Genomic DNA, 12,183 nt, shown 5'->3' with positions numbered 1-12,183 from the left:
CATGACTGCTTACCAGGTTCAGGTGTGCAGCCAATTAGAACATGCCAGAGCCGGGTATGTTGGAGAACACGCAGGAATGCGGCCCCCTGGAGTTGACCATCCCTGCTTTAGGGACACATCCTTCTTTGGGATTTTTGTGTGTGATGTTTCTGTCCTCTCTACTGCCAATTACCTATGATTACCTAGACCAGGTATGTTCCATTGAAGACAGCAAGAGCAGGAACAGGGGAAAAAAGCAGGACGCTGGGCCTTTAAAGACTGGTTTAACAGCCCTAAACGTGGATGGAAAAAATGACAGACATAAAATACTCCTTTTTTAATAAGAATAGCAAAAAGAGTACAAACCCTGTCAATCTAAAGTTTTAACGGCCAGTAAGGTGCGCCCTTGGGATGAGGAGTCAAACTATTCGGGGCTTGAACTGGTACAGTGGACCGGTCAGAGAACACCATCAGCACGCACGATGCATTGAAAGACAAACGCCCACAAAACATGGAGCAGTCAAGAAATGACAAGTGCTCTGTAAATGAAACACTTCACAGACCAAATGGGGAAACTAAAATGAAATTCAAGTATCAAAAGAACTAAGACACTGACAAGCTGAGAAGGTAAATTACAAATGTAGTAAAAATCACAGGAAGGGAGACGTGACACAATCAACAATACATTAGGAAACGTTTTGCATTTGTTTAAGGCAGCTGATTAAAAAACTAAACAGAACTAGGCATCTTCTTCCTTCCACGTTAAATACAAACCTAGCCCGACCTTGATGCACAAAGTCCACTACGCCCGACTGAGAAGGTGCACTTCAGTCTGAATCAGAGTTCGAGTGAACAGTCGTGCTCTTGATTTTTGGTCTTCTTCACAGTGAGGTTTGTCGGGGCTTATAAGGCTGATGCGTCACAGAGAGGCGAGCCACTCAGTCTATTGTCTGGCACAAAAACTGAAACGGTTGGCACGCGTCTGCGCAGCCGGAGGCCGGCGCAGCGGGCCTTCCCAGCTAACGGCTGCCTTTCATGGCCTCCTTGGCTGCCAGGATGAGAGGAGTCAGACTGGAGAGGGGCTTCGCCAGCTTCAGGAACGGATGCTGAAGAACAAAATTCAACAAGCGGATTAGACCAAACCCAAAACCGTAAGTTGAAAAGAAAAACAGGCGATGGGTGGAAGCTGAACCTGCAGAAGCTCTTTGCCGCCTCCTCTTTTCTCTACATCCATTTCCAGGCAGCGGTTCAAGAAATCTCGAAAAACTGGAGAGAGCTTCTCTGGATTCTGAAGCTCAGGGGTTCCATTTGTAGCAATCAGGTATAAAGCCTGCCAAACACAAGGACATCAGAGAAGCGTGACACACAGCTTTGCATAGAGTCACACTAAGCTTAGCGGTTATTTTTTTAAGATCCTTTTATTGACTTTAGGCAACATGCAAAGCAACACTGAACTCACTCGCAGTGGGTTTTCATTCAGGTATGGAGGCTCGCCTTCAACCATCTCGATCGCCATAATACCAAGTGACCAAATATCTACTTTAGGCCCATAAGCCTTTCTGGTCACTACTTCAGGAGCCATCCAGTAAGGTGTGCCAACCATGGTGCTGCGTTTGCTCTGTTCTGGAGTGATCTGGGCACAGAAGCCAAAATCAGCTGTTGGAGAAACACAGACAGAAAAATGTGGAGTTACGGTGGTTGGATGTAGTCATTGTTGCAGTTGGTTGCTTCTAATTTGGGGCAAACGTCTTACTAAGCTTCACGGATCCATCCATTCCCAGCAAGACGTTGTCACTTTTGATGTCTCTGTGAATCACTTGATTTGCGTGCAGGAATTCCAAAGCTTGTAAACACTAAAAGAGAGAAGGCAGAGGGCATGTAGGAGTGATTCTGTTCCATTCTCCACTTAAAGTGGAAGCACAATGAGCTCCATACTATGATATGAAAGAAGGAAACGCACCTCTCGACAAACAGCAGCTATCTGGGCTTCATCCATGCAAGTCTCGGTGACGACGTCTGTCAGGGAGCCACCAGCAAGATATTCCATGACGACAAACAGCTCATCCCCCATCAGGAAACTGATCCAAATGACAAATGAATACCGTTCACCTCAACGCATGAAAATTCTCCCAAAGAAAGCCGTTGCCCTGCAGACTGAAGGTCCCTCACCTGTCTAAGAAGTTGACGATGTTGGGGTTCTTCAACTCCTTCATCACTAGGATCTCATTGATAATGAGCTCCTTCTTCGGCTGCTTTTGTAGATTGATTTGTTTAATCGCGACCTGAAAATGGAAAATGCCAGTTCTTAAATATTCAGAAATAGTACATTTGATCGTTTTCTGTCAAAAGTGCAAAATGTCTTGAATTCTGCAATCCCATCAAGTAACACAAACTGGATCATTTCAAACAGAATTACATTTTACGTTCCCTCCTCCATGGACCATGGCGGAGGGGTTTGAGAGCTCGAGTAATCCCAGGGGGGAAGAAGCTTATGGATAAAGGCCCTGATAGGATCTCCTAAGGCAGACAAGTCCTAGGTGACCAGCCGGACAAAGAGCAGTTTAAAGCCCCTTTATTGGCGTCACAACAGTCCCACCACAGAGCCAGGCCTGGGTTTGGGAATAGCAGCCTAGCCAGGGGGCCCCGGTTAGGCCTGGCCTGAAGTGATTATGCGGGATCCCTCCTGGCGGCCCTGCCATCTCCCATCTCCTGCAGCAGAGCCGGTGCAATGTGGTTTGGCCAGGCTTGACGGCGGGTGCCTCAGTGGGACAACCATTAAGTCTGGCCTTTGGGACATGAAACGTCCCCACTCTGGAAGTGAAGAAGCTTCAAATGTTTCAAGAGGTACTGTGTAAACATAGGAAGAAGTTTTCTCATGAGCCCTCAGCTCAGCCACCAAAGTTATTGTCTCACACCTAGGTGCTGTATTTGTTCTCTGCATTTGATTCCCCCCCTGGGGGAGGTGAAACTTGGGACTCGGGACTGTGTACCGATCAGGACCCATTTGGTGGTTTAACCCCCCAATCTTTATGGTAAGTGTCAAGCAGGACACTGGGTCCCACTTTTAAAGTCTTTGGTGTCATTCGGATTTGAACTAACGACCTTCCAGTATCAGGGCGGACACTCTACCACAAAGCCACTGTACGAGAGAGTCGAATCTTTTCGCCTTCTAGAAGGGGATAACTCTCTGTGGGTTTTGGCCTGAGGGCCAAAGAACAGTTTGGAGTACCCGGCGTTCTTCTGAAGTCACTGAGGTAGTTGAGAAGCTCCTCAGCAGCAAGGCGCCATGGCTGGATGAAGTCCACCCTGGAGGGCTCAAGTCTCTGGATGCTGGTGGACTGTTTTGGTGGACACGTCTCTGCAGCATTGTGTGGCAGTTGGAAACTGTACCACTGGACTGGCAGACTGGGGTGGTGGTTCCTCATTTCAAAAAGGGAGACGGGAGAGTGTATTCCAACTATCGAAGAATCCATTTCAGAGTCCTGGAGAGATGAGTTCAGCCAAACTTCCGATCCAGGAACAACAGTCCGGTTTTCGTCTTGGAACTATGAATCAGCTCAACATTCTACATAAAATGGTCATCCAGTTTTTTGAGTTATCGCTCATCCAGTTTGGTGGAATTGGAGAAGATGTTGGACCCTTGTAGCGTCCTGTGGAGGTTGCTCTGTGTACGAGAATGTGGTCCCAAAGACAAGCCGGCTGAAAAGAGTTTCCTCCGTGGACTGGCTGGGCGCTCCCTTACAGGTAAGGGGAGGAGCTTGATCACCTGGAGAGAAGCCAGAGTAGAGCCGCTGCTCCTCCACATCAAGAGGAGCAAGCTGAGAGGGCTCAGGGATCTGGTTTAGGGGCCCCATGCTCCTCCCTGTCCCACCAGGCGGAGACCCCGTGGGAGAGCCAGGCCACGCTGGAAAGACAAGTCCTCGGCTGACCGGGGAACACCTCAGGATTCCTCCAGAGGAGGAATTGGCAGTGAAGAAGAAAGTCTGGGCATCTCTACTTTGACTTCTTCCCCCACAGCCTGGTCCTGGATATCACTTGTGTTGAACTGTTACAAGCTGCACCATTTGACCAGTTTCCAAATGACATTAATGGTAGAGCTTCAGCTTATTCCTTTTTAACTTCTTTCACTTTAGTGGCTTACCTCCTGTCCAGTAGCAACGTCAATGGCTGTGAATACGGTTCCTGATGCCCTGAAAATACAGCAACATTTTTAGTTCACATCTAAGAAGCTTTAATCATTTCTCTCTGCACTAAGACAAAGCTTGATTAAAAAGAGTCGAAGCACAAACATCCACAACATTTTAAACCAGTCCAAAGACTGGTTTAAAATGGGAATCTTTTCATGGTTTCTGTCATTTGTCCCGGTCAACCTTATATTCTGTTAAAGGAGGATGCGCTTGACTAATAAAATATGTCTTCTGAAAATAAAAATCATCTGGTCCTATTTAGAGTTGGGAAATAGTACAATGTGTTACAGCGTTTAGGAAGCCATCACTAAATGATCACATTCCATTTATGATTACTAGAAGACACAGTTTTACTGATCACGTCATGCTTCTTCACCAACATAAACTCACATGCTGCAATCCTACAATAACAGGAGCATGACAAACATCCAGTCACACTCTAGCACTCATTATTCTGTCAGCGTTTCTTTGTCAGCATCAGTACTCACCCCTGACCAATTTTTTCATATCTGGTGTACTTTTTCTTGGGATCTCCGATGCTGACTATAGTTCCTGTAAAGCACATGACATTCATAAATGGTACGGTCCAACAGAAACCAACACAGTTCAACTGCTTCTTTACACTGGGGATGAAAAGGTTCAGAACAATAAGAACAGGAGGTTTTTTGGGACAGCTTCAACCACTCACTGGGAAAAAAAGCATTCTTTCATCATTACAGGGGTCCAAAACCATGAGAAAAGGGGCAATACTCATGTGTCTATAAAGCATCCTCTTGTATTAATAATGTCCATGGCTGCTGTATATATACGTTTTTTTTTCTCTCACTCAGTTTGTCCATGATCTCCTCATCCGTCATCTTGCTTTTCTTTTTCTGTCGGTCTGCTGCCTTGGAGGCTGCGTCTCCATCGGGACCCGTGCTCGCAGCAGGAATGGGCTCAATGACGGACCGCGTATAAACCTGCAAAGCATTTTAGAAACGCAACGGCTCAAAGCTTCACATATGAAAAATATTTTTAACAACATGAAAAAAAAGAACTAATAAGAACAAAGAAGTGTTTTTCAACCAGTGTACTGCAACACTAGCACGCATTGAGAGATGGTCAGGGAAATGACTCAATTTCAGCTAATTGGACAAAATTGGTCAAGAATGAAAATTTTGCTGAAACTTTGGCCAACAGCTCTGATTTTGGAAAAAGTTTGGCCCCTAAAACCGTCTCCGCCAATCATTCCTGGGGTCTTAATCACATACATCAACAATCTAACCAACCAGAAGCGTTAGGTCGTGGAAAAAGTGCATAAATAAAAGAAACATGGAGAATCGAGTCTGGCAACGTTTTTCACTACATATCCCATGGTTCATTGGGTTAATGTGACAGCATCTCTAGCTGCACTGCTGTTAACTAAAGCAGGACAAAGGCAAACATGGAGCAGATCTTTCTGATGAAAGGTCAACAGTTTAGTTCTCCTTCCAGGTATTTGCTGGAGCTCAAAGGAATCACCAACAGCCAGAGATTCCAGTGTTTGGGCCGAGTCAAACAGCTGCTTTCTAATAATGTCGGCCTGAAGGACAAATTCTATTTCAGACTTCAACACAGAGAGGTGAAGTTTAAATTTAAGTAATAACCACATAAAAGAGAGACTGAATTAAGGTCCAGTACCCAGCAAACATATTTAACTAGAACTAAATTAAAATGCCCCTCCCAAAAAAAAAAAATCAATAAAACATTTTTGTCAAAGTCGCATTTCTGATTTAGACACAAAATAATATTGAAAGTATTGGAGCAATAACAAAAAATCCAGGGGGGACTGATCCATCTTTTTGTTTCATTTTCGGTTGCTGGTGAGTCCTGGGATCTTTTTTAAGGAAAAGGTGGACCTTGGCTCAAAGAAGGTTGAAAAACACTGGAACAACGTGTAGCTTACACTCTTTGTGTGTTCTGGTCTTGGTGCCACAACGGGAGGAGGAGCTTCATCGTCATCCTCGTCGTCATCATCAATATCTTTGATGTTGGGAGAAGATGGCTCGGATCCTTTTTTGATGGGCTGATTCCAATTTAAACAAGAGCATGTTAACGACTGTCAAATACAACGGCATGAACGGGACGACAGACTAGAGTCAGATACTCACCGACTGAGGTCCTGGAGTGAACGCATCTTTTTCTGTTATGTAGAAAACAGCCTCATTAGTAACAACGGTTTTACAAGTTCAGTTTGCCATTTAAGTTTGGCAAACAGGTTTATCTGAAAACTTTCCAACAGCTGAAATAAATGTGTGGTTAAGTGTCTTGTCTGAGGATACAGGGACTTCTAAGCCTGGGATTTGAACCCTGACCCGACCAACTGCTCAGCCCACTGAGAAACAGTCATTTCAGAGGCAGGAGTCCTTTAACTATGGTATGTTCATAGTCCTACACAGGCAGTGAAACTGTCAGACGGAGGATTTTGACGAAGGGCCTCACCAGACGATGAGAAGCTGAGGTACTTCTGTCGCCCGTTGTCCGTCGAGTCGTAGAATTTAAGGACATCAAGTACAGCCTGGGGGTTCTTCTTCTGCTCTGACTTGGTGATGTTTGAGGTCTGGAGTAGTCGAGCCCATTGCTCCGGCATGCCCTGCACAAAACCACCAGCTAACGTGTGTTATCCTGCTTTGGATTGTTTAATGGTTTATTACGGGCCGTGTTAAGCCGTGACAGGTAAGGATGAGATCAAATAAGTGGCGTTAAAACTGTAGGAGTCAGAACACCTGGACCAATAGAGGCTTTCATAGACTTTGACTGGAAAGAGGTTTATGTTGAAGACGTAAATGATTCTTGTGAGGCTTTTTTGAGACAGTTGTTTGTTTTTTATAATCATCACTGTCCAGTGAGGAAAATACCAGTTAGTGGGAAACAAACAATATCCATGGATGACTAAAGGGTTAAAAAAAAAAGCCTGCAAAGACAAAAACTCTTTATATAAAGATTGTTTAAAACATCAAACTAAAGATAAAGAGCGCGAATACAGGAAATACAAACATAGATCGACAACAATTTTGAAAGAGAATAATTAGAGTCACAAATTACAATTTGGTTGGAAAACATAGAAACATAGCATAAACAGTATGGAGTGATATTTCTGCCACCACGTTGCACACAAAATTTACTAAGTTACAAATGAAAATGTTAAAGCTTTTAAATATTTTTTTATTTTGCCTTAAATTTTTTTTGCTTTCAAATACTTCTTTTGTGTTTGCAAAACACGTGTTTTCGCGTGCGTTGTGTCAAATCTCGCTTTTTTCCCAATCTTTGATTTTCCTGACTACCCTCAGTGCGTCTTGGCGTGATAAACTGCCACCGCCAAAAAAGCTTTTGTATGCGTTGTGTGTCAAATCTCACTTTTTACCTATCCTTTATTTTGCTCCGTTACGTTTCAGTTTGACGTGACAAAGCTGCCACCAGACAGCTGCTGATTGGTCCAGATTCTAACCAATCAAATCGCTGTATTCATCTAACATGGCGTCTGCTACCGAGGCAGAGAAACCTAACCAGTGCTTTTTACCCTCAATGTTGACGTTTTAATTTTTTTTTTTTATCATTTTAACAATAATTCATACTCTCTTTCTTTTTTAGCATTGATTAATTTTTATTTGGTCGGATTTGTGATTTTATGGCTGAGGATCTCCTGAAACTGTAAATAAATTTTAAAGTTTGTCTACTGATATTATATCAACAGGCCTGTGTGAGATATGTGAATCTTCTGAAGCAAAATATCAGTAAAAAGTTTGATTATCTTTAATATCCGTCAGTTAAAACAATAAAGATTATAAGCACATATTATTTTATGCTGCACCAGTGTTTGGGATTAGATGAACTGCAATAATAAGCATAAAAATGACGGCTCACCACAGGAGACTCAATGTACTTAGCAGAAGAAGCATTTTTAAATGTTATGTTTATTTTTACAGTGTCTTGTGTTTTAGAACTCGTGAGCGTTTGTCCAAGTTTAAAAAAATTACTTGCGAAAAAATGATATTTTCTCTTAATATTTCAACATTTATTGATGAAAATAAAACAACAGTTTAGATGCAAATCTTTAAAAGTGTTACTTCCTGCTGGACAGAGTCAGAGCTCTGACACTTTTTTTTCTGCTGCAGACATTTTAAACACGTTGGTCGCTACACTGACATAAATAAATACAACATATACCCCTAATATATATAAATAGAGTTTAGTTTCTGTGTAAATTGTATCTTTTGGTTGGGCCTTGATAAGCATGACGCTTCAGCCCATTCCTTTTTGGCTAATGTTGATTATCATTTAAAGGTTGTTTATAGAACCAAATCATCTTCAAGGACAAACAAGAAAATGTAAATCCTTACAGTGAACTCCCCGGTAACAGCATCAAATCCAACATGGATGGTGTGTTCAAAATCTGATGGCGGGGATATTTCCGGTCGCTCTTTGTCTCGGTCCTTCTTCCTACCACCTGAACGTAACCAATCATCATGAAACGTCCAACAACAATGGCTAACTTTGACTCTTCCAAATGTTAGTCAACTCACTTTTCTCCTGCCCGGAAAAGATGAATTTGATTTTGTTGCGAGGTTTTCTCTCTTCGGGGACAGAAGGCAGAGGTTTGGAGCTGTGGTTGCCCGCCAGTGAGTCTTTGCCGGCGTTGGTGCTGAAGATGGTGCTGCCCGTCCTGACTGGAGGGGCTGGGGGTTTATCCTCGGGGTCTCCGTTGTCACACATCCCGGAAAGCTGGTTGTGATCCTCACCTGAGTCACAAAGCAGGTGAACACAACAGGTTCACGGGTGTCGGAAGCGGGATTAACCCTGATGTGTGCGTACAGTTGCAGAAAAGCATCCAACAACGTCTGCTTCTGCCATGAAAGCATCTAAAGACAGACACCACCACACTGCAGGGGATGAGTCATCAGGTTCCACAGTAAACACTTATTAGAATGCTGTCAGACAAACCTGAAAACACCAATAAGGACAGCAGATAATAAACGTGTTACTGTCTGACTGAGGCTTCAGAATATCCAACCTGAACCCAATTCTACCCTTTTCTCAGTAAAAGCGGACACTTCACCAATGCAAATAAAAAAAAAACTACCAGTGGACATCATTTTAATGCTTCGTGACACTAGAAGTTACAGTCAATTTACCCTTAAGTCCCTGGAGCGAAACCAAACCCAGCTAAGGGAATTGTAGTATAGTTTAGGCCTTGGAACATGAGTCTTTTTGCTAAACATTTCTGCGCACTTCACGTTTTCCACGGTCCGGCTTTTCGTGCGTGTCTAGCAAAAAATGTCCTTCAAAGAATAAGCAGAGAGGCGGCTCGCGCCCGGGCTAATGCTAGCTGTAGCAGCCCGGCCAACGAGTATGCTAGCTAGCTGCTACCGCAACTGCAGCTAGCTTCGCGGCGCTGCTGCTGCTGCTGCTGTTTTCACCTTAAAGTTCTGCTGTAAACGTTCGCGTCCTCCTACTAACTTGTTCATATCATGGCAGAGACGAGCAGGATAAAGGAAAAGGTGTGAGGGTGCAGATCTACGCTCGAAAGGGGGTTAATTTGCAGGCCAACGGAGCTCACCGCAGATTCCGCACCGAGCTGACTAGAACTTGACTCCCGGACGAACTTTGTTTGGCAGCTTGGAAAACTTCTCTCTGACCGTCCAAAGCACTTCCGCTGCAGCAGAGGGCCTGGGCGGGACACGCGTCACACGGATCCCCGCAGAAACATGTGCTTTCGACTATGTACAGGGGGACCTTTCATGTGTCTTTTCGGCCCCTGGATTCCGCTATGGCGCAGGGGAAGCGGAACTAGCGATCGGCCCAGCCCCGCGGCCCAGCCCCGCGGCCCAGCCCCGCAGCCCAGCCCCGGCCCCCAGCACCCGCCGCAATGAATGGAGCCAGTACAGAACACAGCACAAAACACGGAATCTGCTGCTTTTTCACTCAGAATTTTAACTCATGATTGATTCTCATTTGATAATTAGACTTGCACTTTAAAAATACATTTGATATTTTATTGCGCAATTCAGGCTTGCAGTTTGAAAAGACATTATACAATTTAGAATTCAACATGAAAACAACCTAATTCAACCTTAAATTTTTTAGAGTTTGTAGTAAAACAAACTGCATTTTAAATGGTCGTGGTGTTTTGGTAATGACATTAAATCAAATGAAAATGCCTTTTCATTAGCCACAGCCTGTCAGAGTAACCTGTCCCGGGTCACCCTGCCTTTGCCCAACAGTGGCCAGGCTGAGCCTTGACTGTCCTGGGACCCCAAAGGGATAAAGGAAATGGATGGAGTCAATTTGACCATGCATTTTGACAACACATCAAGCAAGTGGTAACTCAATGAATTTCAACTTCATGTTTGTTTTCAAAGTAATTTTAAAGATCCACACCAATAAAAATCCTGTTTTAGGTGTTTTTAACATATTCTGAGTATTTCTATATTCAAATTGTGGTAAATCAAGATCAGATGAAGAAATGCCATTTGCTACAAGCTCACTGCTCCATTCAGATCATCCACTGTCAGACAAGTAGATCCATGAACGTCTTTGTTTTCCCCGTCTGACCAGGAATCTGTGGAAACGATTCTGTAGCATAATTAAAAATGAGTCAATACCAGAAATGCTTTTTCATTTTCAAAATGAAGCAGCATTTCTTGACTCAAAATTAAAAAGAAAAAGCAATTCACCAAAATGCTTTTTCATTTACCGTACTTCTTCAACACTGCTTATTCTGTCACTTAATGAAAATGATAATGAAAATGGTATTTGACATTTCATTTTCAAAAGGTTCTCTGGTAAATGTGTAGCAAAATTCATTTAGAAATGTCTAATTTGACAATTAAAATGGATTAACAGAAATGCTTTTTAATTTTCAGAATGTAACTGCATCAAATGACTCAAAATTAAAATTAATAATAAATACTTCAAAACGCTTTTTCATTTTTACTTAAAAACCGTTTATTCTGTGTCATAATTAAAATGAAAAGCTTCTCAGGACAACGTAGCAGATCGCCACAGGTGGAAGTGCTGCTACGCAGATCTGAGAAACTCTAAACCATCACATGAATTTGTGTTTCCAGTGGTGTCCACTGGAAACACAAATTGGAAACAGATCTGCGAAGATGCGAAGGCGGTTGGTCCAAAGACAAAGCTAGTCGGGGGGGAACATTCCACGAACCGCGGTGCATCCAAAGGTGGACCGCGGAAACGCTGCTACGTTGTCCTGAGAAGCTGTGTTAAATCATCAGGAGTGCACAGCCGTCACAAAGCCCTCTTCTCTGCCGCTAACACAAAGCTACACTGCTCCTAGCATGTGCCGGACACACGGAGAGAGCACTGACGTCATCGCCCCGCCTCCCCTCTGGAAATGCTTATTCAAATTGAATTATGCGACAATGTTCGCAGGGTGCATGTGAAAATGAAAATGCGATCCCCTCTTTGCATTTTCATTTTAATTATGACACAGAATAAGCGGTTTTTAAGTAGGAATGATAAAACATTTTGAAGGATTTATTTTTCATTTTAATTTTGAGTCATTTGATGGAGTTATATTTAGAAAATGAAAAAGCATTTCTGTTAATCCATTTTAATTGTCAAATTAGACATTTCTAAATGAATTTTGCCACATATTTACCAGAGAACTTTCTGAAAATGAAATGTCAAATACCATTTTCATTATTATTTTAATTAAGTGACAGAATAAGCAGCGTTGAAGAAGAAAAGGAAAAAGCATTTTGGTGGATTGCTTTTTTATCTTAATTTTGAGTCAAAAAATGTTGCTTCATTTTGAAAATGAAAAAGCATTTCTGGTTTTGACTTTTATTTTTATTTATGCTACAGAATCGCTTCCATAGAAATCTGGATCAGGACTGAATTTAACCTCATTGAAATGTATTCAGAACTCAAATCCTTTTATTGATAACATTTGTAAATCTGCTACATAATCGTTACCGATCTAGGGTTCAGATTGTTAATATCCTTGAAATTTAATTTATGCTAAAAGATTTATATG

General features: G+C 42.7%; 1 protein-coding gene across 2 annotated transcripts; it reads right to left on the bottom strand.

The window, feature by feature from the left end:
- Positions 1 to 301: 301 nt before the first annotated feature.
- pak2b (p21 protein (Cdc42/Rac)-activated kinase 2b) lies at positions 302 to 10,079 on the bottom strand. 2 transcript variants are annotated; one of them, XM_023953979.2, is made up of 15 exons: positions 9,742 to 10,079; positions 8,708 to 8,923; positions 8,525 to 8,631; positions 6,627 to 6,777; positions 6,296 to 6,327; positions 6,091 to 6,210; positions 4,993 to 5,125; positions 4,655 to 4,718; positions 4,121 to 4,169; positions 2,149 to 2,261; positions 1,940 to 2,057; positions 1,733 to 1,832; positions 1,439 to 1,635; positions 1,172 to 1,309; positions 302 to 1,085 (listed from the first exon to the last, which is right to left on the bottom strand). In XM_023953979.2, exons 2-15 carry the CDS (start codon positions 8,895 to 8,897, stop codon positions 999 to 1,001), a joined length of 1,599 nt encoding a protein of 532 aa, XP_023809747.1. In that variant the 5' UTR covers positions 8,898 to 8,923; positions 9,742 to 10,079; the 3' UTR covers positions 302 to 998. The 2 variants fall into 2 exon arrangements, with proteins under 2 accessions (XP_023809747.1, XP_023809748.1); XM_023953980.2 differs by having other exon boundaries at positions 9,602 to 9,800.
- Positions 10,080 to 12,183: the final 2,104 nt, after the last annotated feature.

The sequence above is a fragment of the Oryzias latipes genome, chromosome 4 (genome assembly GCF_053564925.1).
Source record: "Oryzias latipes strain Hd-rR chromosome 4, Olatipes_Hd-rR_3.1".
NCBI classification, from domain to species: domain Eukaryota; kingdom Metazoa; phylum Chordata; class Actinopteri; order Beloniformes; family Adrianichthyidae; genus Oryzias; species Oryzias latipes.
The sequence above is the reverse complement of the archived record's forward strand: the minus strand, read 5'-3'. Positions and strand labels throughout refer to the sequence as shown.

Bases quoted from the DNA above. Each gene is read 5' to 3' on its own strand.
- pak2b (XM_023953979.2), bottom strand. From the start codon at position 8,897: ATGTGTGACAACGGAGACCCCGAGGATAAACCCCCAGCCCCTCCAGTC. The intron at 8,632-8,707 runs GTGAGTTGACTA...GGTTACGTTCAG, and splicing joins CTTTTCCGGGCAGGAGAAAA to GTGGTAGGAAGAAGGACCGA. The intron at 1,636-1,732 runs GTAAGACGTTTG...TTTCTCCAACAG, and splicing joins GGATGGATCCGTGAAGCTTA to CTGATTTTGGCTTCTGTGCC.